At 40.9% G+C, this 23,037-nt stretch overlaps 1 protein-coding gene across 1 annotated transcript; it reads left to right on the top strand.

Moving 5' to 3' along the window:
• Positions 1-377: 377 nt before the first annotated feature.
• LOC111585086 (ras-related protein Rap-1A-like) lies at positions 378-22,629 on the top strand. Its single transcript, XM_023294461.3, has 8 exons — positions 378-445; positions 6,398-6,489; positions 7,439-7,507; positions 7,835-7,891; positions 8,752-8,892; positions 14,065-14,208; positions 14,578-14,710; positions 21,602-22,629. Exons 2-7 carry the CDS (start codon positions 6,433-6,435, stop codon positions 14,665-14,667), a joined length of 558 nt encoding a protein of 185 aa, XP_023150229.1. The 5' UTR covers positions 378-445; positions 6,398-6,432; the 3' UTR covers positions 14,668-14,710; positions 21,602-22,629.
• Positions 22,630-23,037: the final 408 nt, after the last annotated feature.

Below are 23,037 nucleotides of genomic sequence, written 5' to 3'. Positions count from 1 at the left end.
TTTATTTTTATTTCTTGCAAAATTTGGGGATTAAAAAAAAACTTTTAAGGGAAACTTCTAAGGAATTTTTGGAATTTTCTTCCTGAAGATTTTGCAAATTTTTATAAATTTGGGGAATTTTTTTGCTGAGTTTTTGGATTTTTTTCAGACAAGGGAACATTTTTTTGGTGCCCGTAAATGAAGACAACAGGATGGTTAAATATAAGTCGTGGAAGAAATGTGAAGCTGCGCAAAATAACTACTAATAATAAATAAATCCGGTGTATTGAGTGCGTTTCTGGTGTCATTCGTCGGCCCTGTGCAGCCCCGTTATCATGCAAATGATGCGGGACGATGTGTCATGGCCTTTTAAGAAAAATGAGAAATAGGAGTGACGTCTGCTGCGCACAGAGGCCGGAGGCAAACTGACACTTGCGGAGCGGCGAGAGACAGCGAGCAAGAGACGGTGAGTGCAAATGCCAAACTTTACTACGTGCTAAGTGCGGTCAAATAAGTCGTTTTGCGTGGGACCACGTAGCGTCCACACTTGCGGGGCGGTAAGTGGCCGCAGCACAATGCGCGGCGTGGGTTTTATTTGTTGGATAAACGAGCAGAATTGTCCGCAAGTACAAACCGGAGTGTGCACTCCCATTTTAGTCAAGGCCAGGCGGAAGGGCAGGTAACGTTAGCTATGGGCTGTGTCGTTCCCCGAGAAAAATACGTCGCGATTGCGGGTTGATTTAAAAGCTGCCGTGTCCGCTTGACGCTTGAATTGTGAATTGAGCTCGTTTGCGGCGCGTTTCTGACCACCTAGCTGTGTTTTGGTGGTACGTCGAGGAAAGGAATGTGTCGGCTAGTTAGCTCGCTTGCTAACGAGCCGCCACGGCTAGCGGTTTGTGAAGTGTCGGCGGCCCGTAGCAGCAGTTAAAGCTAGCTAGTTAGCGGAATTTTGCTAACAAGCTTGATAACGGGACTTAGGGTAGTTGCTGATTTGAAGCTAGATTGTTTATGGGCAGATGCTGGCCCCACTTGCCTGGATTATAGATTATGGCATTTTAAGGATTTATCTGTAAGCGGGCTTATAATTTGAATAGCGTTTGATTAATGTTATGATGGAACGAGAGCTAATATTGTAATAATCACACATCGACGGAGTGTTGGCTACTGCCCTGTGGTATTGTCAGAGCCACAGATTGCAGGGACTTAGCATGACCTGGAGTGATAAGCATATGCTACTGCCGTAAGCAAATTAGGTAGATTCACAGTGAGATAACCCAAGAGCTCAAGTGACTTTCTCTTGTCTGGGTCCAAGCTTTATGTGAGCCACAAAAAAGGTGTGTTCCCCATCCTTAAACTATTAACACACAGCGGGTCAGCTTTATTAATAACAGATTATCACAGTTTTCTAGTGAAGTAGACCTTCCTGCAACGAGGCCAAAGGTGCACGCTTTTTACTCTATGTGAACCAAAATGACACATTTGCCTCATCCTGTGTCCTGAATCTCACAGCAGCCCGGGTGTTAAAGATGAGATACTGTTGAGGTGTAAGCTATTAACCTCCCTCCCTCCTTCTCTTAGCAGTCCAGCCTGCTGTCTGGAGTCTTGAACAGGAACAGAGACTGGAAGAGGTTATTTTAGTAGGTTGCTACTCCTTTTCCATCCTATCAGCATGAATCCTTCTTGCGCTTCGGAAAGAGGATGTGGTTACAGGTCAAGGCCTCAGCAACACAGATGCATTCGGCTGACAGTGTTTGTCAGTTACAGGTCTTTGTCATAATTAAGTCACAGCGAAGTTTTGTGTGCCTAGTTGCAGTTTTGCTCTGACTCATGAGGGGCATTTAAGTTTGCGGTGGATCTGAAAAAGGCATGCAAGAACTGACTGATTCTTTCTTATTATGTGTAATTTTAATAAAATAAGATAATTGGAAATCAGTTGGCTTTGGAGGTGAAGAAATCTTAATATAATAAGAACGTTTCCATTCAAGGCTGATATCAGAATCATCTTTGTGACTCAGAAGTCTTGATTTCCTAAAAGGAAATTAGTACGTGCTGTATATCAGACTTAAAGATCGTCTCTTACGGAAGCACCATTTCAGTAGTTACCACTGTCAAAACCTAGCATGTCTTTTTGTTCTTTTTTTTTTTTAATCTCCTGTGGTAATGGTTTATTTTACAGCCTTGTAAATTCCCATTTTCCTAGGAAAGGTTCCCTAGAAAGAACTATTTAATTTGGCACTAATTATAGTAAATTAAAGACAGAGTTTAACAGAAATTCACATTAATTTAGTCCGATTAATTGCTAATTTAACTTTTAAACAGCAACACATGTCACATGTGCAGTTTCTGTACAGTAAGACAAGCAGTTTAACTTTTAGAAGGAATGAAATATCTTATGATAAATGGACAATGATTTTTTTGTAGTTTAAATAGAGTTGTTCTTTCAAGGAAATTCTTTTTGAGCTCTGCTGTTGTGTTTTAATGTAACAACTAAATGAGATGACTGAATGCTCTCAGGGCTGTTTTTCACTTACCACAGTGAGTGTTAGGTAACATAGCTGTCTCCACTAATATGTATTTTTAAGAAACGATAAGAATTCTCTGTAGTCTTTACTATTACCCTTTCCTTGACAGATTTTCTGCTGTCAGTAGCTTCAGAGTTTTTCCTCTGAGACAAGTGGGGATTTTGCTCATTTTTGCCTGAGCTCAGTTTGAGTAAGTGATATGAACTGCGGTCTTGGTGAAGGTAATGAGTAACCAGAAGCTTATTGAGTTTTTTTCTCTACCCCTAAACCTCAAGTAGACGTTTTCTTAACAGTGTAGCTCCTGTAATTGGCATGTGGGTCAACAAGAAGCAAGTACATGCAAGAGTGGGTATCGTGCTGCTAGCTTAACCAGCGGATGTGTGCATTTTCACCATCCGCACAGGGTGCAAGATACAGAGGACGGCTGTCAGTCATCCCATCCTGCTGACTCAGTTGCTGTGACAGCTTCATTGCTGTCAGATTACTCTCAGTAGACCAGGAAATAGTGTATCCTGAATGTTGCGGTTTAGATGTGAAGCCTCCTCTCCTCTACATTTAGTTATACAGTTTATCCAGGCTCGCATTCGCTGCATATTCTCGCTACCAGCGCCACCTAATCCAGTTTCCAGCCTTAGATGGATGCATACCTTTGGCTGTAGAGGGTGAGTGATGCAGTGATGTCATGGAGAAGCATGTTTTCTGTGGCATGTGGCTTTCCCTCGCTCCTTATTTGCTGGGGTTACTACGAGAGCAGAGGAACAGCAGCAGCATGTTTGTTTTGTTGGGAATGACAGTGTGTAGTTGAGGGCAGTGGAAACGGAGAGAGGTTCACTTTTAAAGACTGATGGCCTTAAATGGCCTTGTGTTTGTGTGCATTGTGAGTGTTTTGGCAGGCGGTTGAGAGAGTACAGTGTTGTGTGTAAGACTTCCTTGTATAAAAGTTTGTATGCAGACACGGGTAAGAGTATTCACTCATTCTGGTTTGCCCTTTGGTAGAACAGGCTGTAGTCATGTGTGGAAAACTCAATAAGAAAGGAGACAAGTGTTGCTGGCTAATTAAATATCAAGCAAAAATTGTTTGGGCCATAATCAATAAAGTCATTTCAGATAGGCAGTGTGGTATTTGTGACTTGGCAGGCATCAAGCTCAACCACTTTGCCAGTCTTGAGTGCATGAATTAACACACTGGAGCTGAGAAATGTTGTCTTTCTGTCCTGCTTGAGCCCAACAGGACACCAATGCTCACAATCTCACTGATGTGTTTTAGCTTCAAAACATGACTATCTTTATTTGTATCGGTTTCCCAGCACAACACCTGAACATCTTCTTGCGGTTTTATTGCATGACGGGATGGACATGGCTAAAGTTAAAAGGAGAGCAAAAGACGAAACTAATGGTTCCAACGTTGCTTAACACTTAGACAGGAACTGGAGAAGAGAACCCACTAAACCTGATGACTGTCACCCATGTATGTGGGTTTTTTATGTTGCTGTTTTTGCTGTGGCAAGCAACCACATTTACATAAAGAGAAAACTATATATGTTGGTCCTCCTTTCCCATGGGTAGCTGGTTACTGAACATGTGCAAATGCCAGTAATATCACACCAAACTCCCGTCGCCAGTGTCAAATGCAAGTTTTACACATAAAATCTGTAAACCTGGGGCATATGTACAGCTTATATTTTCTATCTGTATTTAACAGAACATGGCAACATGACTGTATTTATTTGAAAGTGGCGATGGTGAAATGGAATAAGATGAGCAATAACAGTTTGCTGAACTGCAAGTAGTAGTTTTCTAATCTGATTTTGTGCATGCTGTCCTCACAATTTCCCCATTACTTTCCATTTTTTTACTCTGGTGATCAGCCTTTGGTTGCAGCATTTCATAGTAAAGGTACCATCCCTCTCTTGAAATAAGCTGTGCCTCCAATAATGTCAGAAGAAATAACTGTGCAGTTGGTCCTTTTGCACAAGTTGCAAACCAAGATCCTTATTTATACAGAAAGATTGATGCATCACAGTGCCAGATGTATAAAAATGGAAGTGAATAGCTGGAGCAACTTTTGCAGAAACAAGCATTCTCCATAACAAACTCTGAATCAGTCCCATAATAATCCAACGGCCTCTGTCACACATTAGTCTCTTGATGTCAGCTGTCATACCAGAGTTCAGTCCAAAATGTTCAAACAACAAGCATGACGTGTTGACATGCAGATAGGTGACAAGTGAAGCCCAGCCTAAATCTAAGTATGACATTGTCTGTATGACATTGTATATGTGACACTGTGCATGCACTTGACTCTGCTTGAATGTTTACATGTGAGTACAACAGTGTGTGTTCGCCTAACGCTCATGCAGCCCTGTTCTGTTTCTCCTCCATACCATGTCTCCTCCCTAATCGTGCAAGGAGAACTTCTCTTTGTGTGTCGAGGATTAGGAAATATGAATTATTCACAGTCCCGGCTTCATGTCCCACATGGTCACTGCTTGTGATTGAAGCTGGAGGTCCTTAGTCCTTTGCCCACCCCTCTAGAGAATTTCGATGGAGTGTGCTGTAAAAAGAACAGTGTAGGAGGGGATCATCTGCTTCCCAGAATGGCTGATGATTAGCTTTTGATGGTTTGCAAAAAGGGTTGATTATCAAGCAAGTCAATGCCGTCGTCTTTGGGACCTGATTTTAACATAAGCCACTTTCTGATTTTCAGCACAGTCTTGATGCCACTTTTAAACTCATGATCCAAGCATGCTATTCTCTAGTGTCAAGTCCAAGGGTCATTAAAACGTAAGCTAGCAGTCCTCTGGGGTGTATTTGAAGAAACCAGTTGTTAAAGTGTGTTTTTGCTGAAAAAATTGGAGTATAGCATGGCCACAGCTCAAATTTTTAGCAGTGATTGTGGGTCTAGAGCCGGAACAGTTACTTGATAAACAGAAAACATTTTTGTTTCAATCATTTTCCAAACAAAAACAAGTTTTGATTTGACTGATCTTTCTGTTTTTTTACTGTGTTAGACATTTCTTAGCCCACATGATTTTTTTGACAAGTTTAACAAATACAACTCAATGTGTAGAATAATAATATTTGATTTGAAGTTAGGTTAGTAGACGAAGAATTAGAAATCCCCTCTTTGCCCAGCTACAAGTCAACTCCAGCCTCCCTGTAACTCTGTAGCCCAGCCTGTAGTGACCCAGTTGGCTAGCCCTACTGACTTTGCGCCACAACGTGTGCCAATGATTCGAAGCCTCCACATCCCTTAAAGGGATATTCCAGTGATTTCACAATTTCCCCCATTGCAGTTTCCACTTCCCTCAGCTGTTTTGTCATTAGTCAAAGAGACAGACACCATATTGCGTTTTACAAAAACCAAAAATGAGAGAGTGACTAACAAACCTGACAGCAGGGTGTGTTTTGGTGTGTGAGTGCCAGATGATTGTGTCATTAGGAGGAATATCTGCCAGATCCATGTATCATCTCCCCTTCAGTTCCCCCTACACTCTCACACACACACACACACACACACACACACACACACACACACACACACACACACACACACACACACACACACACACACACACACACACACACACACACACCACAGCTGGTTTCTGTTAGAGAGGGGTCACATACTCTTCACCTCCTCCACCCTGAAGCAGCTCCACTTATGGGTGTTCCCTCCATTGTTGTGCTGCTTCTTGTCCATAACCTCCAGGAATGAGTAGAATCCTTCCTTTCTGGAGTGGAAAAACTCAGAGACCAGACTGGCTGGGAAAATTCCTTTGTTTTGCTTGAAAAGAAAGAAAGTCATTCTGAGCAGAGCTTAGATTTTGTTTCACTCTCTTTTTACACATTTTCTCATTTTGTTTGTCCAATTTTTCTTCTCCCTGTCTGTCCAGTGCACTGTTGGGCTGTCCAGTGAAGCAATCCCGCCATGCGTGAATACAAGCTAGTGGTGTTAGGCTCTGGAGGTGTGGGCAAGTCCGCTCTGGTGAGTATGCCCTCCTGAACCCCTTCCTGCCCCCCTTACCTCTAACACCCCTGCAGAGTGTTTCCTAAAGACTTGGTAGATAATTGTCAATGAAACAGCAAGACGCTTTGCTTGCTTTTGGAAGAAACTGTTAAAAGAAGGCAAGGCAAGTCAAAGATTATTTTTGTGGTAACAAACTAACACAGATGGAACTGGTCCCTTTTTTTAAGTTACTGCTTTAAATGTGCTTTTGTTTCCTGACAAGTGTCCACATCTGTGGTCATATTACCCAATTTTGTATAAATTAGCTACCTCTCTGTATTTTGACGAAGATTTAATTGGTATGCCATTTCTAAGCTTGTTCGTGGTTCTAGCTATAGAAATTATAACAGTTTATAGTAAAACAACAGAAACACAAATTCCATAAATGCACATTTAACTTTTCCTTTCTTTCTGTTCTCAAGTTTGATGAACAGAAACAAAAAAAACCAACAAAACAAAATACAAGGGATGCATCTAATTACAAATTTGTCAGGAGACTAGGGATGCCTGTGAAATGTTGTTTCGCCTGCTTAGGTAACTTTGACCAGGTGCTGAAGTCAGGTTAATCCCTCAACAGGCAGGATTAAGATGTTATCAGATGAACTTGGTCAACTCCTGATGTAAACCTGTCACGAACCACAGTGCTTTATAAAGCAGAGTCCAAATTTTGACTTTATATTTGCACGTAGGCACACATGTTAGTGAAATTGAAGCACTGGAGTTGAGTCCTACTCTTTCACCATCTTTTCTGGACCACCTTCATGAACATCCTCATCCCGGATGTCCTGTCTAGTTGGGATGACTGTAGACAGACGTGGTGCTCAGAAAAATGTCACTTTGACTGTATTTGCTGTTCTGGATGTTTTGTACCTGTGGCCAGGAGGTCACATGGATCTGACGTCTGCTTTCCCTGTGTCTTTTCTCACAGACAGTTCAGTTTGTACAGGGAATCTTTGTGGAAAAATATGACCCTACAATAGAAGACTCGTACAGAAAGGTGAGTGTCCCATGAGAGGGGAGAGGGAGAGGCAGACTGCTGGCTTGAAACAAGCTGATTGTTAGCAGCTGCTCTGCAGGTTCATGTCATGATATTGTGAATTCTCTCATTCAGCTTCCCTCACCACTCTGTTCATTTCTCTCACATTCTTAGTTTTCTCTCTGTCCTTTCATTTCTGCCTTTATGCTGTGCTCTTGGGTCTTGATTTGTCTTTTCTCATCTGTGTTAGTCCTCTTAGCCTTTAGTGCTTGGGCCATGATGTGCTCAGTGACCCGAAAATAAGCAATACATTATGTCATTCTGTTGCCATATTTCTTTTTCTTACAGCAAGTGGAGGTAGATGGGCAGCAATGCATGCTTGAAATTCTCGACACAGCCGGCACAGTAAGTGAACTCCATGCCATTGAAATCTATGTCAATACCCAGCTTTGCTGTGTATAAACACTCCTCTGTCACTTTATTGATCACTAACATTTGTGGCGATTTGGGAAACTCTGTCTTCCAGAGTAGTTATTAATTTTGTATAAAGATTAGTTATATTTAGTACAAGATATGATTGTATGGCAGATGTCTAAAACAACAAAATATGTTTTATTTAAATGCTGAATGAATGAGCCGGAATTACATTCAAAGGTTGTTTTTTATGTTAGATGTAGTCCAGTCACTATATGTTTCTTGCCCACTTAAATGTAGCATGTCCTATTAATACCGCCACAGGAGGATACATTATCCTAAAGTGGTCTGAGTAAGGTTGTGTTTGTTGATGGTGCACAAGCAGCAACCATGTTCATGTCTGTTTTTAGTTGAAAATCAATTGGTGCTTCTGTGTGTGCAGCCAGCCTACACTACACAATACTGTGTACCTTGGAGAGATCCAAGAAGTGCGTTGCATCATGTTGATTCTGTAGCTACACAGGCCTTTTAATCTTTTAACAGATAAAAAACAAAAAGAGAAACTTTATCTTTACCAGAACCAATGTGACATTTTCAAATTGCATTAATTTGTGAGAAACAGTCCTAGACCCTAAATAAAGAAAGGCAAGCAAAACATTCATCTCTTATACTTGTCCAATTTTTTAATCAACTGATCCTTACTTACTATTTCAGCCTGAGCCTCCAGTACATGTACTGTATGTCTGATCATATGGACTTCAGTAAATTGGTAATCAGCATAAACAACATACAAAACGTCAGGTGTGAGATGGAACTCATGGCCTCCCGATCCTGTTTTTCCTCGTATTTAGGAACAGTTCACAGCAATGAGGGACTTGTACATGAAGAATGGCCAAGGGTTCGCCCTGGTATACTCCATCACAGCACAGTCCACCTTCAACGACCTCCAAGACCTGAGAGAACAGATTCTACGAGTAAAGGACACAGAGGATGTAAGTATACTGTGTGTACATATAGGCTTACAAGCATGTTTTTATCAACTCATTTTAATACGTTTTTCATGGTTGTAGCAGCAGATGCAGTGGAAAATAGTACAAATAAACCTCTGTACTATTTTCACGCCCTATGTCCGTGGCTCAGCCGCCTACATTGTTCAGGGACCTGATCACACTGTTGCTATGGATACCATTCAACACTGTAATCAGTGCCAGTAATTACAAATTTGTGTAACCTCAACGTAATGCAGGTGGTGTCATTTGTGTTGTCTGAACGACGCTCTGTGCAGTTTAGCATTGCTTATATTAACATGACGCATGTCTGTGGGATTTGTTAATTTCATTAGGGTTTAGCACAGACACAGAGTACTGGTACTCATTTAGCTAAGAGTCCGTTAAAAAGTAGATGAGTATCTTTGTCTCATTTGGAGATGTTGAACCCTTACTATTGGTTTTTGCACGTACAGTGCAGTTTCTTTCTTCAAGCCTGCTACTCAGCCTGGATCTATAGCACTGCACAAAAGGGTCTTCTCATTATTTCCAAGTTTCCTGTTTCTGAGCAGCACATTTCTATTTTTTTGTATCTCTGGTAAATTGTGGGGCTGCTGGAGTCAGTAAGCTCTCCATCCCCTTTCTGGTGGAGCCAATAGTGCGTCAGCAGTATCTAAGATGCCCTTTTTTGGTGATCTCTGGAGGGAGCGAATGTTACCATAACCCTCTCGCTTGCTCTTTCCTTCCCTCTCTCTCTCTGTTCCCCATCAGGCGTCTATAAAGCCCCTCTGTAGAATGATGCAGAAGTTTGTGTCAATCTGTTCTTTCGTCCTCTAGCTAGCTTTTGTCCATGTCTGTGCCAGTATACTCTTCTACTTTTTGATTTGAGTAGCTTTCTCAACGCCTGTTGCTTTGTGTTCCCCCCCCCTCTTCTCTATGGCCAGCCTTGTGGTTTTACTGTGGTCTGGCACTCTGTGTGGGTGATTGCACTGTCAGGGATGATGTGCAAGGATAGTCTCAGCTCATCTAAAACACACTGGATTGTGAGGCTGTGGTGCTTTATTAGAGCATCCGTGGTTTGGATACTGAGGTTAGCCTCAGGCTAACAGATGGATTGCAGGATCAGTGGCCCCTCAACATGCAAGAAAATGGCTTTTCTTCTGGAAGTGTGTTCCTTTTGAATACATTCTCCAGTTTAAACAGTTTTCCTTATCTGGCTCTTAAGGCCACTCTGTCAGCTATCAGTTTGGTGATGATTTCAGCCTTTACCTATGATAGCCGTGACATCTGTTTATCTTTCTTTGCCCTTCGCAGGAATGCACAGCCAAAGGAAATGCTTAACGTGTTTTCTTCTTTTTTTCATCAAAGACCACAGATCTTATTTAGAGAAGGCTTTCAAGCTATTGCAGAACTGAAGCAGACAGTGTAGTTGCTGTTACAGCTGTTCCTTTTCTCAGCTCTGCGACGGACCATTTACTGCAAAGCTGGAAAAATGTACACTTGCACTTAATGCTGCCAAGCTCAATTAAAAGGCCTTTTAATGACTGTACATTTAACACAGCGGGGTCATATTCCATCTCCGTAAAGAAGTCATTACGAGTGAAAAATAAGTAAGTGAGCACCCACCAGTGTATTAAAAGCTCACTTCTCTAACTTCCTTCTACATTTCTTATGTAAGAGAGGTCTTATGACTTTTCCGGGACATCTCGGTCTCTGCTTGTGTGACTAGAATGGTACTAATGCCTGGCTCCATGCTTGTGACTCACTACTCAATTTGCAAGGATTGGCTGTATTAATTTACGCTATTCTATACTCTCCTGTTCTGTGTTCCCTACAACCCAATCTCTAGCATGCCATTGTGGGCGGGATAGGACCTGTCTGTAGCATGTCAACGTCTCAACAGAGTCTCTTTGGGCTGTGTGGATTCTTCAAGACGGCTAATGCTGCCTCGTGTGCTGCTGACACTGAACATTTTTTTTCTTCCCTTCATACTTCCATCCTTCCACCCATCTCACCATTCTTTTTATCCCAGCTTGGCTCAGAGTTTGTGTTAGCAGGGCATACCACTGGTTCTCCCAGGACCCCTGGGAGAAATGTCGCTCAGCAGTCCAGTGTGAGGGCTTGTTTGGATATCAAACATCAAGCAGCAACCTCTGTGGGTTTAATCTAAACATTTCAGTTTCCTGTCGTCTGTCCCAAAGAAAAAGAAACTTTGAATGCTCAGCCTATTCCTCACAGTGTCTCAAGAAGCGTGGCCACACTGCTCAAATAGCAATCCCTTTACAGTAGATGTGAGGATGAAAAAAGGTCTCAAGTGTGAGCAAGTTGGCACATGTCAGGATGTTACCGTCTTGCTTACAAATATCCAGTTTTTCCAGATCCACAAGACATGACTGGGGTCCCTTTCTGGAAAGAAGGGAGTGAAGGCAGGATTTCCCATTCATAGATTTATTTGTTGCAGGCTCACCACAAATAGATTTGCCCAGCTGATGTTATTGGCGCCTGTTGTGCTGCATGCAAAACTTTCCACTAGTTGATTATGTTTGTTGCTTGCTAATCTGTACCACAAGTACAAATATCCTGTGAAGCCTGTGACAAAAGCCTGAACTCTTCCTCAGACTTGCTCTTAAGCCCTTCTCTGGCGTCGCACACTTTTACAGTGAGTGGTCTATTAAACCAAATTTAAATGTGGAAATGCGCTGCACGCCAAATGAAAGCACACATGAACACACACAAACAGTCTCGTGCTATCATAATTCCAGAGAGCAGCCGGAGCATGGAATCCAGCTGAAATGTTCGAAAACATTCAGGAAGGAAAGCGATGTTATCCCGGCTGGGCGGGGCCGCCATGACTTCCTCCGGGCCAGTATTCTCCCTAGATAGCTGGTCAGGAAACAGCAGGCAGGATGAGACGCATCCCGACACCCTGACAGCCCCGGCTCTTGCCCACTGGTGACAGTCAGGGCTCAGGTTTTGCCCAGAATATTCTCTTCCTCACGAGTTTTTGTTTTTTTTGACCTTGGTTATTAAAATATCTGACTGAAGGTTCAAAAGAAGAAGTGTGACATGTTTGGGAGATTCCACAACCAGCTGCACTTTGTGGTGCTGGTTGTGCTTAGAAATTATTTCATTTCTAAAGAATCAAAACCGAGATGAAATACATTCCTTGCCTGTTCATATTGATCATTTAATCTCTTTTGTCACTGTTGTGCAACCTAAATGATTTTCTTTGCTCTCCCACAGGGAGAGATTGATTTTCTTGATCGTCTTTGTGACCCTCCCATCCAGCCGTCAGAGTGAAATTAATAGACTTCTTAGCTGTTAATAATCTCCACTCTTACTTTGGGGATGCACAAATGCATACGTGAGATGCATAAATTAAGCATTTGTTAGAAAATGTTGTCTTTTTATTCCCAAGTACATCCTTTGCACTGAAACCTCACAGATGTTAATGTTGCAATTCTGTACAACAAAAAGTTGTAAACAGGGCTAAAACTGTAAGTTTACTTCTGTTGTAGTTTAATGGTTTCAACCTAAAATCTGAACTTGAATGTTTTAGATGCTAGTTATGGTAAATTGCAGGAAGGAGGGAGTGTTGGAAGGATTTTATGGTTTTGAAGGGGCTGTAAGTGAGGGTAACCAGGGCACCTGCTTGGATTCAGACTGAAAATGCTACCTGGCATGCATGCTATAGCCAGTGTGAAAACAGAATATAGCATCAGTTTATTGAAACCAATTTTTTTTTTCAGCTTTTATTGCATCTTCTGTTTGACACCTCCTGCTCCACCCCAAGGAATCATGACTAATAGTTTTTTGCACTGCTTAACATTTCTGGGAAATTCTTAGTTTTTTCCACACACATTTTCAAAAGCATCCTTGTGTGAAGATTGTCTTCTCTTGAAGTCCATATTCAATGTCTCTTTCCCATTCAGAAGCCCATTCTTTTATTAATATCCTTTGTAACTCATCATTTTCCTCTTTACTTGACCCCCCCCCCCCCCATTTCCTCTTTTCTTCAGTTTATTTTTCTGTGCTAACTTATGAACCTCTGGACATTATGTAATGTGAGAAACATTTGATTAGCCTTTTTTCAAATGCTTCACATCTGTAGTTTTTGCTCTCTTAGTGCTGATACCTTTGCCTTTGTTAATGTATTCATTTTGCCACAATGTTGTGTAAATAGTATTATTTTTGTATTAGTTGGTAGAATAGTGTAGAGCAAGAAAAATTGAGCTATGGGAAGGATTGAGGTTGTGGTAGGTCCATCTTATGCTGTTGAACTGCTAAATTCTCTCTCCTTTATGCTTAGTTGTTTGAGAATCCTAAATTCCTGCCTCATGAGTGTGTGGTTTAGATGGAGTACCCGTTGCTACGTCACATCAGAAGTGTGTCAGTGAAGCTTTAGCATAAGCCCACCCCCGCCTCAGTGCTGCTCTGGCAGCTTATGTAACTTATGTAGTCTTCCAGAACCGTCTAGATGATGGAAATTTGCATCAGATATGGCTGAAATTCTTCTTTGCATTATCAGAAAATGAGGTGCAGAACCTAAGCTAAGGGCCTCTGGCTAAGTTGTTGAAAAATTATTTTAGCTTTGTTGGGTAACTGAGATGTGAAATTGAAATTCTGAAACATGCTGTTGGAATATCAAATGTGCAATAGAAGGTTTCTCTCTTTCCAAATCAGGATCGCAGTCAAGTTCCCTAGACCACTACACTTTTGTCTCAAGCTGCAGCCATTACTTGATTATTGACACATTTTTAAAACGGACTGAAAAACAGTTTCTTCCCAGTGGCAATCAAAGCTTTAAATATTGCCATGAAATCTGTGTAAACTCTCCACCATCCTAAATATGCAAATAAATCTGCACTATTGAGGATTGTGCAGTATCTTTTGAATGTAGATACCTGGTTGGGTGTGTCTGAAATGTGTGTTTTTTATATTATATATTTTATATGATGTGATATTTATTATAATTATTTTTATTCCATTTTAACTTGAACTCTTCTTTAAAGACTGCACTTTATTTCATTGCACAGGTTGCAATGAGAATAAAAACACTGACTGACTGACTAAAATATACTCGTTATTTCTCAAAAAGGACACACTATCAAATCTTCAATAAAGAATGATTAAGTTTCTGTGTACATACAGACTTAACTTTGTCTTGTCTGTCCTCAGGTGCCGATGATCCTGGTAGGGAACAAGTGTGACTTGGAGGATGAGCGTGTGGTGGGGAAGGAGCAGGGCCAGAACCTGGCCAGACAGTGGAACCACTGTGCCTTTTTAGAGTCCTCTGCTAAGTCAAAGATCAACGTCCTTGATGTGAGTATAGCAGAAATAAAGCACAGAGGACCATGGCCATATTGTAAATAAACAGGCTCAAACACCAGCCAGAATGTTACATTTATCTCTTGGGAATTACTTAAAATCGCAGTTTAGATTTTTAACAGTTGCAACTGGATGCATAAGTTTTGCCTTTATCAGCAGAAGGATAGTTGATTTAAATTGTAGGCAATAATGAGCTGAGCTGGACTATACCTGTTAAACCTTGTGTATGTAAATGTTGACATAAATCCATTTAATAAAGAGGTTCCCTTTGAGAGTGATAAAACTGCTTTGCATGAAAGGGGATGGATGAGTTCGCCAATGTGACATTGCTGATTTTTCCTCTTTTTGTCTTCTCCCAATTAGATCTTCTATGACCTGGTCAGACAGATAAATAGGAAAACACCAGTGGAAAAGAAGAAGGCAAAAAAGAAATCCAACTGCGTCCTGCTTTAAAGACCCCCTTCCCCCTCGAGCCCCTGCAGCAGCTCTGAGCCAGGTGTGTGTGTGTGTGTGTCTACAATTTCAAAACACATTAGTCATAAATACCCATGCAGCGGGCGTATTCATGAGGTCATGACTCATCGGCAAGCTGTCAGGTTAATTAGTGTTATGTAATAGCTTTGATCTGCCTGTGCCATCTCACATGATGTTGACTACATCAGTTGTAGTTTGTCATTCATCACAGTCTATTAGGAGTTTGTTGTCCTACAGCCAGAGTCAAGTCAATTTTAGTTGTATGGCACAAACATACTTCATCAACAGTGGTACTGTCCCTTCTAAAGAGCCTGAGTGCATGAAGAAAATTGTAAAACCTTGGGAGATGCAATTCAGAGAGAGAGCCCCCCCTCCAGGCAAGTGGAGGTAAAACGGGCTATATGTGGAGAAAATGGATTATAGAAATAGTTTCTACAATGGAAACAATGTAGTGTAGCTGATCAGGTGTCAGAAACACCTGTTCAGGCCCTGATTCATCCTGCTGGACCCATTATGAGTAAATCTTATGTAGTTTTTGCTGCTGACTGACTGTGATAGGATGTGTCTTCTGCACTCAAAGTGTAGTGATATTCCGAAGAGGAACTGCTCCGTGTGACAGCAGAGGGAGGGTCTAGTTACCTTCTATAAACTACTGCAGTTGTCATCCTGTGTCAATAAATAGAATTTCAGTGGTACTGATGAGACACAGGGCCAGTAAATGTTGCTCAACATGCTGACATTCCTGAGTCACCTTTTAAAAGTGTGAAGTGCTGTCATGAGCACTTTTTTTGCATCTTTATTATTGTTGAATGAATGAGTCACAGTATGAAAGCTGAATTTCAATTTCAGACTTCAGCAAACTGCATCAGCTGTTTCTGTCTGAGAAAATCCTGACCCGTCATGCCATTTCCCAGAAAAATGAGAATCGCTTCTTCTTTTTTTCTTAGTTTTTTTCCCTAGATTTTTTCTTTTTTTTTACAGTTTAGCCGGATTTCTGGTAAAGAGGAAGTCTGAGAGCTGTCACACTCAGTGAACCAGACTGTTTATTTTGTTGATTATTCTGAGCCGAGAAGATTGACCGCCATGTAATAATTAATCTTCATGCATAATATATGTTGGATTGCAGCTTGAAAGTAGTCTAGAGTCATGAAACCCTTTTTGTAAACACTCATAATTGCATTTTCTGTTTTATACTGTCAAAGTTAGGAATTTTTTTTATATATAATTACTTAAATATTACATACATAATTTTAACTGGAGCTGGCACTGTAAAAGGTCTTTAGTGCAACATTACCATAAAGCAGTTATGGTTGTATTACTATTATATTAATTATGTAGCTACCTCGCTATGAGCAGAGTGGGAAGCTCTCCAGGCATGTATATATAACATATTCATGTTTAAATATACTTAATACTATCTTATTTACAGCCCAACTCTTAGGTCGGAGTTCATGTTCACTCTGAGCTCCTGATAAAACTGAACCCCAGGTAACTCATCCCTCAGCAATTTAGAAAGTCAAAGTAAAGAATGTTTCCACCCTGATGTGGAAAGTTTCCTTCAGAAGATGTCTTCAGGTTAAGTCAGTTGAGGCAGTCTTGTGAGATCTTATGATGTGCACACACCCTCACATGGAGATTACTGAGACGGGCCTCAGTGTTTCCAAACACTGAAGGTAGTGAAGCCTAAAGGATTCAGTGTGCTTGAAAGAAACTGGGCTGTGTAATGTGTCATTTGACCTTCTATTAAAGGCCTACTCCAGTTCTGTTAAACTGTTTGTGCCTGCCTTTGTAGGCGTGAATAAAGGCAGCATCTCCTCAAAGGCACTTGGATGTATGCGCTAAAGCTGTGCGGACAGTAAGAGCTTGACAAAAGCTCAAATCCTGGCCAATCACTTTGTTTGGAGACATAATTGTCAATTCTGTGAAGTTACAAATAATGTTGTACAGGAGTCTCTTCTGAGACTGACATTGCTGGCAGCGTTGTTTGATCACTGCTGTATTTGTTCAGTGAAAGTGATGTCGCACACGAGTAATGAGAATTTTAGAACAACATACTAAATGTCAACAAAGCTGAAGCTTCCTTGAGCAGCACTCTGAACCTTTAGATCAGAGAGTTTAGGCTTACTACCCATTTCCTGAAACAACAAATAATCTCCTCGCAAGGGTTCGTACGTTTCCTCCCTACTGCCTGCTCAAAATTATTAGCATTTTACCTAAATATATTTCCAAACAGTAGCTGCTTCTGCTCAACGCGCTGCAGTATGTCTGTGATTTCCAAACACATGAAAAATAAATCACACATTAGACTGTGTGATCTCTTGTGCATTGTGCTTGCAATTAAGAACTGGTGGAATGGAAAATAAAACACAACATACCTAATTATGTACAAAAATAAAAAGCTTAAACAATTTTTTATCATTCAAAGTTAGTTCATGGTGTTACGTATATGCAGACATACTTAAAAGTGTACAGATGCAACATGAAACAAAGTGTGTTCAGTGCCAGTAGTATGACTTCTTTGTTGTGTAGAAATAAAACGGGGTGTAGCTGAACAACCCAAAGTTTACAAGACTGTTTTTTCAGTGTTTTGGTCAGAGTTCAGCTCCTTGGCAGGACTTATGATCTGTTAACACATTTGGGCAGTGCCATTAGGGGGAAAAAGAAAAAAAAAAAACACTTGCCAGACCAACAAAGAACAGCCAAACAGCAGAGAATTTACATCTACCTTCTGTAGTTACTTTTATCTTGCGGGGTGGGTGAATGAAACTTTGATATTACCGATAACACCGGATTAGTGAAACAGACAGGACCATTGTGCCCAGCCCAGACAGCACGGTTGCTGAACCACCCACTGCGTTCCTCGTCTGAATCCATCTGTGCTGGTCAGTTAGAGGTCCAGAGCGTATGAGAGTGGGGCCTCTGTCAGCAGGCCCTGGGGCGGCGTCTGCACCCCCACCCCGTTCACACGCCGGCCAGCCCAATGAACCAGCACTAACGGGATTTCAGCCTCACTGTTCCACCGCTCACAACACAGCAGCTCATACACCACAAGAGACAGAGAGGGGTTACAGTGCCAGCCACAGACAGGACGTACAGAGGAGGTTAATGGGACATTTCCCTCTGTGACCATTTTCCAGCATGCTGACCTCATGAGCTATGAGCTACTCCAGTTTCAGTGGTCACCGTGCACCGAGGCTGTAACATTCAGGGAGCTGATATCTGATATGAAGGTTTATTGATTCACAGACTGTTAGTACTTGAACTTGTGTAGTTTTTTTTTCTCTGGTTTGTGGTCAGTCTTTAAACCGTGGCTATGTTGGACATGTTGTATACGGGGAGTGTTTTTGGGGTTTTTTTTGTTTGTTTTTTAAGATTCAGTTGATTCACTACAAATTTGATAAAACGCTGAACAGTTTTTAAAAGTACATTTCCAGATCTTGCTGCTACAGCAGGCTGCTGTCAGAGTGTGTTTCTGCATAGTGCTGAGCCAGATGTGCCCACATGTTGTTTTATTACAGCAATATGTGTTTGTAGACTCAGTAATTGAGTTTTGGGTTGTCTTTTAAACTTTGAAACCTAGAAGTTAATTTGGATGCTTCCCTGGAGGGGAGCTTTGCAGTGTTTCCTCTAGGATTTTTTTCAGCAGTGGTGGCAGGCTCCCTGACGTGACGTCACTTACAAGGCCGCGCTCTCGCGAGTAATTAACGTTGTATTCACCCCTCAAAGAGTAAATACTGAGCAAGATAGTTATCTGTAGTTTACCTTAGTACTCGCGAGTACCTGACACAGTGCAAGACTGCTGTGAAGGTGGAGACATGTGGCGGTGGTGTATTTGCGACAATTTAAAAAAAAAAAATTTAAAAAAAGAAATTTGAAGGAGCAGCGGCTGGGATTTCAGCAGCGGCGGCCCGCTGTAAAGGAAACCCTGAGCTTTGTATGTAACCCTCTAACAGACTTCAAATAGGCCGTTATCACAGCAGACAGTTCAAGAAAGTGTACAGTTGTGCTCATAAGTTTACATATCCTGGCAGAATTTATGATTTCTTCGCCATTTTTCAGAGAATATGAATGATAACACAAAAACCTTTCTTTCACTCATGGTTAGTGTTGTGCTATAGTTTTTTATTATCAAACAACTGTGTTTATTCTTTTTAAATTATAATGACAATAGAAAATACCCAAATGGCCCTGATCAAAAGTTTACATACCCTGGAGGTTTGGCCTGATAACAGGCACACAAGTTGACACAAATAGGTTTGAATGGCTACTAAAGGTAACCATCGTCACCTGTGATCTATTTGCTTGTAATCAGTGTGTGTGTATAAAAGGTCAGTGAGTTTCTGGGCTCTTGACAGGCCCTTCATCTTTCATCCAGTGCTGCACTGATGTTTCTGGCTTCTAAATCATGGGGTAAGCAAAAGAATTGTCAAAGGATCTGCGGGAAAAGGTAATTGAACTGTATAAAACAGGAAAGGGATATAAAAAGATATCCAAGGATCTGAAAATGCCTATCAGCAGTGTTCAAACATTAATTAAGAAGTGGAAACTGAGGGGTTCTGTTGAAACCAAACCACGGTCAGGTAGACCAACAAAAATTTCAGCCACAGCTGCCAGAAAAATTGCTCAGGATGCAAAGAAAAACCCACAAATAACTTCAGCTGAAATACAGGAGTCTCTGAAAAAACTGGTGTGGCTGTTTCAAGATGCACAATAAGGAGGCACTTGAACAAAAATGGGCTCCATGGTCGAGTCGCCAGAAGAAAGCCGTTACTACGCAAATGCCACAAAGCATCCCACTTACAATATGCCAAACAGCACAGAGACAAGCCTCAAAACTTCTGGAACAAAGTCATTTGGAGTGATGAGACCAAAATTTAACTTTTTGGCCACAACCATAAACGCTACATTTAGAGAGGAGTAAACAAGGCCTATAATGAGAAGTACACAATCCCTACTGTGAAACATGGAGGTGGATCGCTGATGTTTTGGGAATGTGTGAGCTACAGAGGCACAGGAAACAAGATGAATGCAGCATGTTATCAGAAAATACTGGAGGAAAACTTGCACTCATCAGCCTGGAAGCTGCACATGGGACATACTTGGACGTTCCAACATGACAACGATCCAAAGCACAAGGCCAAGTCCACCTGTCAGTGGCTACAACAGAATAAAGTAAAGGTTCTGGAGTGACCATCTCAGTCTCCTGACCTCAGTATCATTGAGCCACTCTGGGGATCTCAAATGTGCAGTTCATGCAAGACAGCCCAAGAATTTACAGGAGCTGGAGGCTTTTTGCCAAAAAGAATGGGCAGCTTTACCATCTGACAAAATAAAGAGCCTCATCTACAACTACCACAAAAGACTTCAAGCTGTCATTAATGTTAAAGGGGGGAATGCACGGTATTAAGAACTGGGGTATGTAAACTTTTGATCAGGGTTATTTGAGTAGTTTCTGTTGTCAGTATGATTTAAAAAGAGTAAATACAGTTGTTTGATAATAAATGGTTTCACCCAACCACTTACCATGCGTGAAAGAAAAGTTTTTGTGTTATCATTCATATTCTCTGAAAAATGACCAAGAAATCATAAAGTCTGCCAGGGTATGTAAACTTATGAGCGCAACTGTATATATGGTAAATGATTATTCTAGCTGGAAATGGCTAATTTTAATGGAATATTTACATAGGGGTACAGAGGAACATTTCCAGCAACCATCACTCCTGTGTTCTAATGCTACATTGTGTTAGCTAATGGTGTTGAAAGGCTAATTGATGATTAGAAAACCCTTGTGCAGTTATGTTAACACATGAATGAAAGTGTGACATGAAATAGTGTGGGTGACCCCAAACTTTTGAACGGTAGCGTATATATATTTATTGCATGGTCCTGGACCTGAAACACAGCCATCATTAATATTGTTAATAGCAACTGTAGTCCATTAATTCACCACCCTTCCACCCAGATACCAGTCAAACTGCCTCGCTGCCTTCTCAAATAGTATCATGCCCTACAACTGAATCACAAACCTGGTAGTCAAGGTGTCACCTGGTCATGCAGTGGCAGGACTATGGAAATGTTCCGTTGTATTCTCCCTTCTGTAATTACAAGGCTCAACGCAGCACAGGTGTTTGAACCAGAACAAAGATGGCACCACCACCATTAGCAGCTGCTGCGCTAAGCACAGAATGAACTACAAAGACTGATATTTTCCACCACTGTACTCTTCAAGCAACCCTGGAGGAGCTCAACACACTCCCTCGTATGCTTTCTTTTAGTACCTGTATCGGTGTATGTCAGCACAAAGGGTGGTTTCTTTGATTGTGACTCAAGACAGCTGATCAGAAGTTATACACAAATTAAGTGATGTTCACTCAGAGTTTTCTTAAGCTTCATTTTGCACTGAAATCATTTCGGAGGTAAAGGTCTTGGCTATCTCGTGCGCTGCTGGCCTCACTTCCTGACATTAAACACATGGAAAGACATTAAAAAGCAGGTGATGGTCAGAAATGGGTAACAACCTTTAAATGTAGTACATATTTGTCTATTATTTTCACATGCAGATAAAACTTTTCATCAGTTTTTTATTTAAAGCCTTGGCTGCGATGCATAAAACTGGAGATAAAAGCATTAAGTGCAACTTTATTAAAGCTCTAAGTTGGACTTTAAGTGCTATCTGCAATGCCTGTCATCACAGCCTTATATACACATTATAATAACCAGCACCTTCACTTTTATTGCTACCATAAATATGATTTCCCTTTTTGCTTACATTTCCACCAATTCAGGTTTGTGCAGCCGGATGTAATGCTATTCTGTGAACACTAGAGGGCACTGAGAATTTGCAGGTTTTTCTTGAGAAGGTAGGCGCACTGATGCTTCAAAACGAGGGCTTAACCAGTGTGCTGTCTTGCAGAAATGCTGTAATGAAGAACTGTTGCCCTGATTGGAACGTGCCAGCATTCCAACAGCCCCGCCCCCTCCCTCCATCAGCCATAAACGGTGAATCAGCTGACTGAACTGCTCCTATCAAAGACGAGGATGATCCGCACAAGAGAATGAAAGAGAGAGAACGAAAGACAGTAAGAAAGAAAGAGAAGACTCTGGTCTCTCGCCTCTGAGGACCTTCCTCTGTGTCAGTTTCAGTGTGAACCCTGAACGGACAGTCTCCACTTCTGCACCAACAAACAGCACCACAAACTGATGATGATAAAATGCAGCAAAGCTTCTGAAAGTTTAAAAAAAAAGAAAAAAAAAAGAGTGTCCATGAGCCGCCTACGTGGCCAGAGAACAGCCCCTTATTTTCATTTTTTTGACAGTTTAACAAAAAGAAAAATAACAGCGTTTAAGAAGGAAAAGCAAAGATAGAACTTGGTTTCAGTATTTTTCATCTTTTTCAATATTGTATTTGAAAGACATGGAAGTTGACCTCTTTAGTTGTATGATTATAAATATTCTTCAAAAACGAGCATGAAAAAAATGCATCAGTTATTACGTGTAGATGTTTTCAAGTGAAATCAAGTGGAAAAGTGAGAAATTTTTTATAGCCATACACCTATTCTCCATGCCTGTCATGTCAGTGATGATAGATCAAGGTCTATAATATGTATTATTATTTTTATTATATATTTTTTTCTTTGTTCGCCCTGTTGTTCATGGACTTCTCTTCTGCAAATAACTCTCTCTGATGTGACTTAATTTTATACTCAGTCACTGGGATTTCATAGCTCCCATAATATATTCTAATGCCATTTTTTGCATAATAATGCTTCAGAAAAAATGGGTCTTTTATAGAAGAAATATGGGGGAAAAAGGATTGATTTCTATGTCTCTTGAAGCTGAAATATATTATACTAAACCAACTCTAATAATGCTTCTTGTGTTTTTCTGTCAATGATGTTCCAGCTTTTATGGATTATTAAAGTACATTTTAGTACATTTTCATTATACTGGTCGATGTATTTTTGTGAATTAAACTTTTATTCAAAGTGGATTTGACTTATTTGAGATGCAAAAGGGGTAAATTAAAAGTTTCGTATCTTTTAAATGGTTGGAAACTGCATAGAACAGAAACTGGAAATGCATGTGGACGTTTTTCTTCGCATCAGTGAATTAAGAATTGATTCTGTACATTGATTCTGTACAGTACACCAATCAGCTGATGAATAGTCATACGGCTGTTACATTATATGTATGTTCTTTGATGACCATTAGGTGTCAGTATAAGAGCAGAAATGGGCACACATGGCAGCTAAATGTCAAAGTGTCACTAATTGAAAGCTGCATTCCCAGCAGCAGATTAAAGTTACATAATGCCGCAGTTGTTCAAAATCAAAATGGTGCATCTTTAAC

This window comes from Amphiprion ocellaris, chromosome 5, assembly GCF_022539595.1.
Source record: "Amphiprion ocellaris isolate individual 3 ecotype Okinawa chromosome 5, ASM2253959v1, whole genome shotgun sequence".
Classification (NCBI taxonomy): Eukaryota; Metazoa; Chordata; class Actinopteri; family Pomacentridae; genus Amphiprion; species Amphiprion ocellaris.
This window is presented reverse-complemented; position numbering and strand designations above follow the sequence as displayed.

What these genes read in the sequence shown, in the direction of transcription:
- LOC111585086 (XM_023294461.3), top strand. Translation starts at nt 6,433, where the DNA reads ATGCGTGAATACAAGCTAGTGGTGTTAGGCTCTGGAGGTGTGGGCAAG. An exon ending in TAGAAGACTCGTACAGAAAG is followed by an intron (nt 7,508 to 7,834) that starts GTGAGTGTCCCA and finishes TTTTTCTTACAG; the next exon opens with CAAGTGGAGGTAGATGGGCA. An exon ending in TTCTCGACACAGCCGGCACA is followed by an intron (nt 7,892 to 8,751) that starts GTAAGTGAACTC and finishes CCTCGTATTTAG; the next exon opens with GAACAGTTCACAGCAATGAG.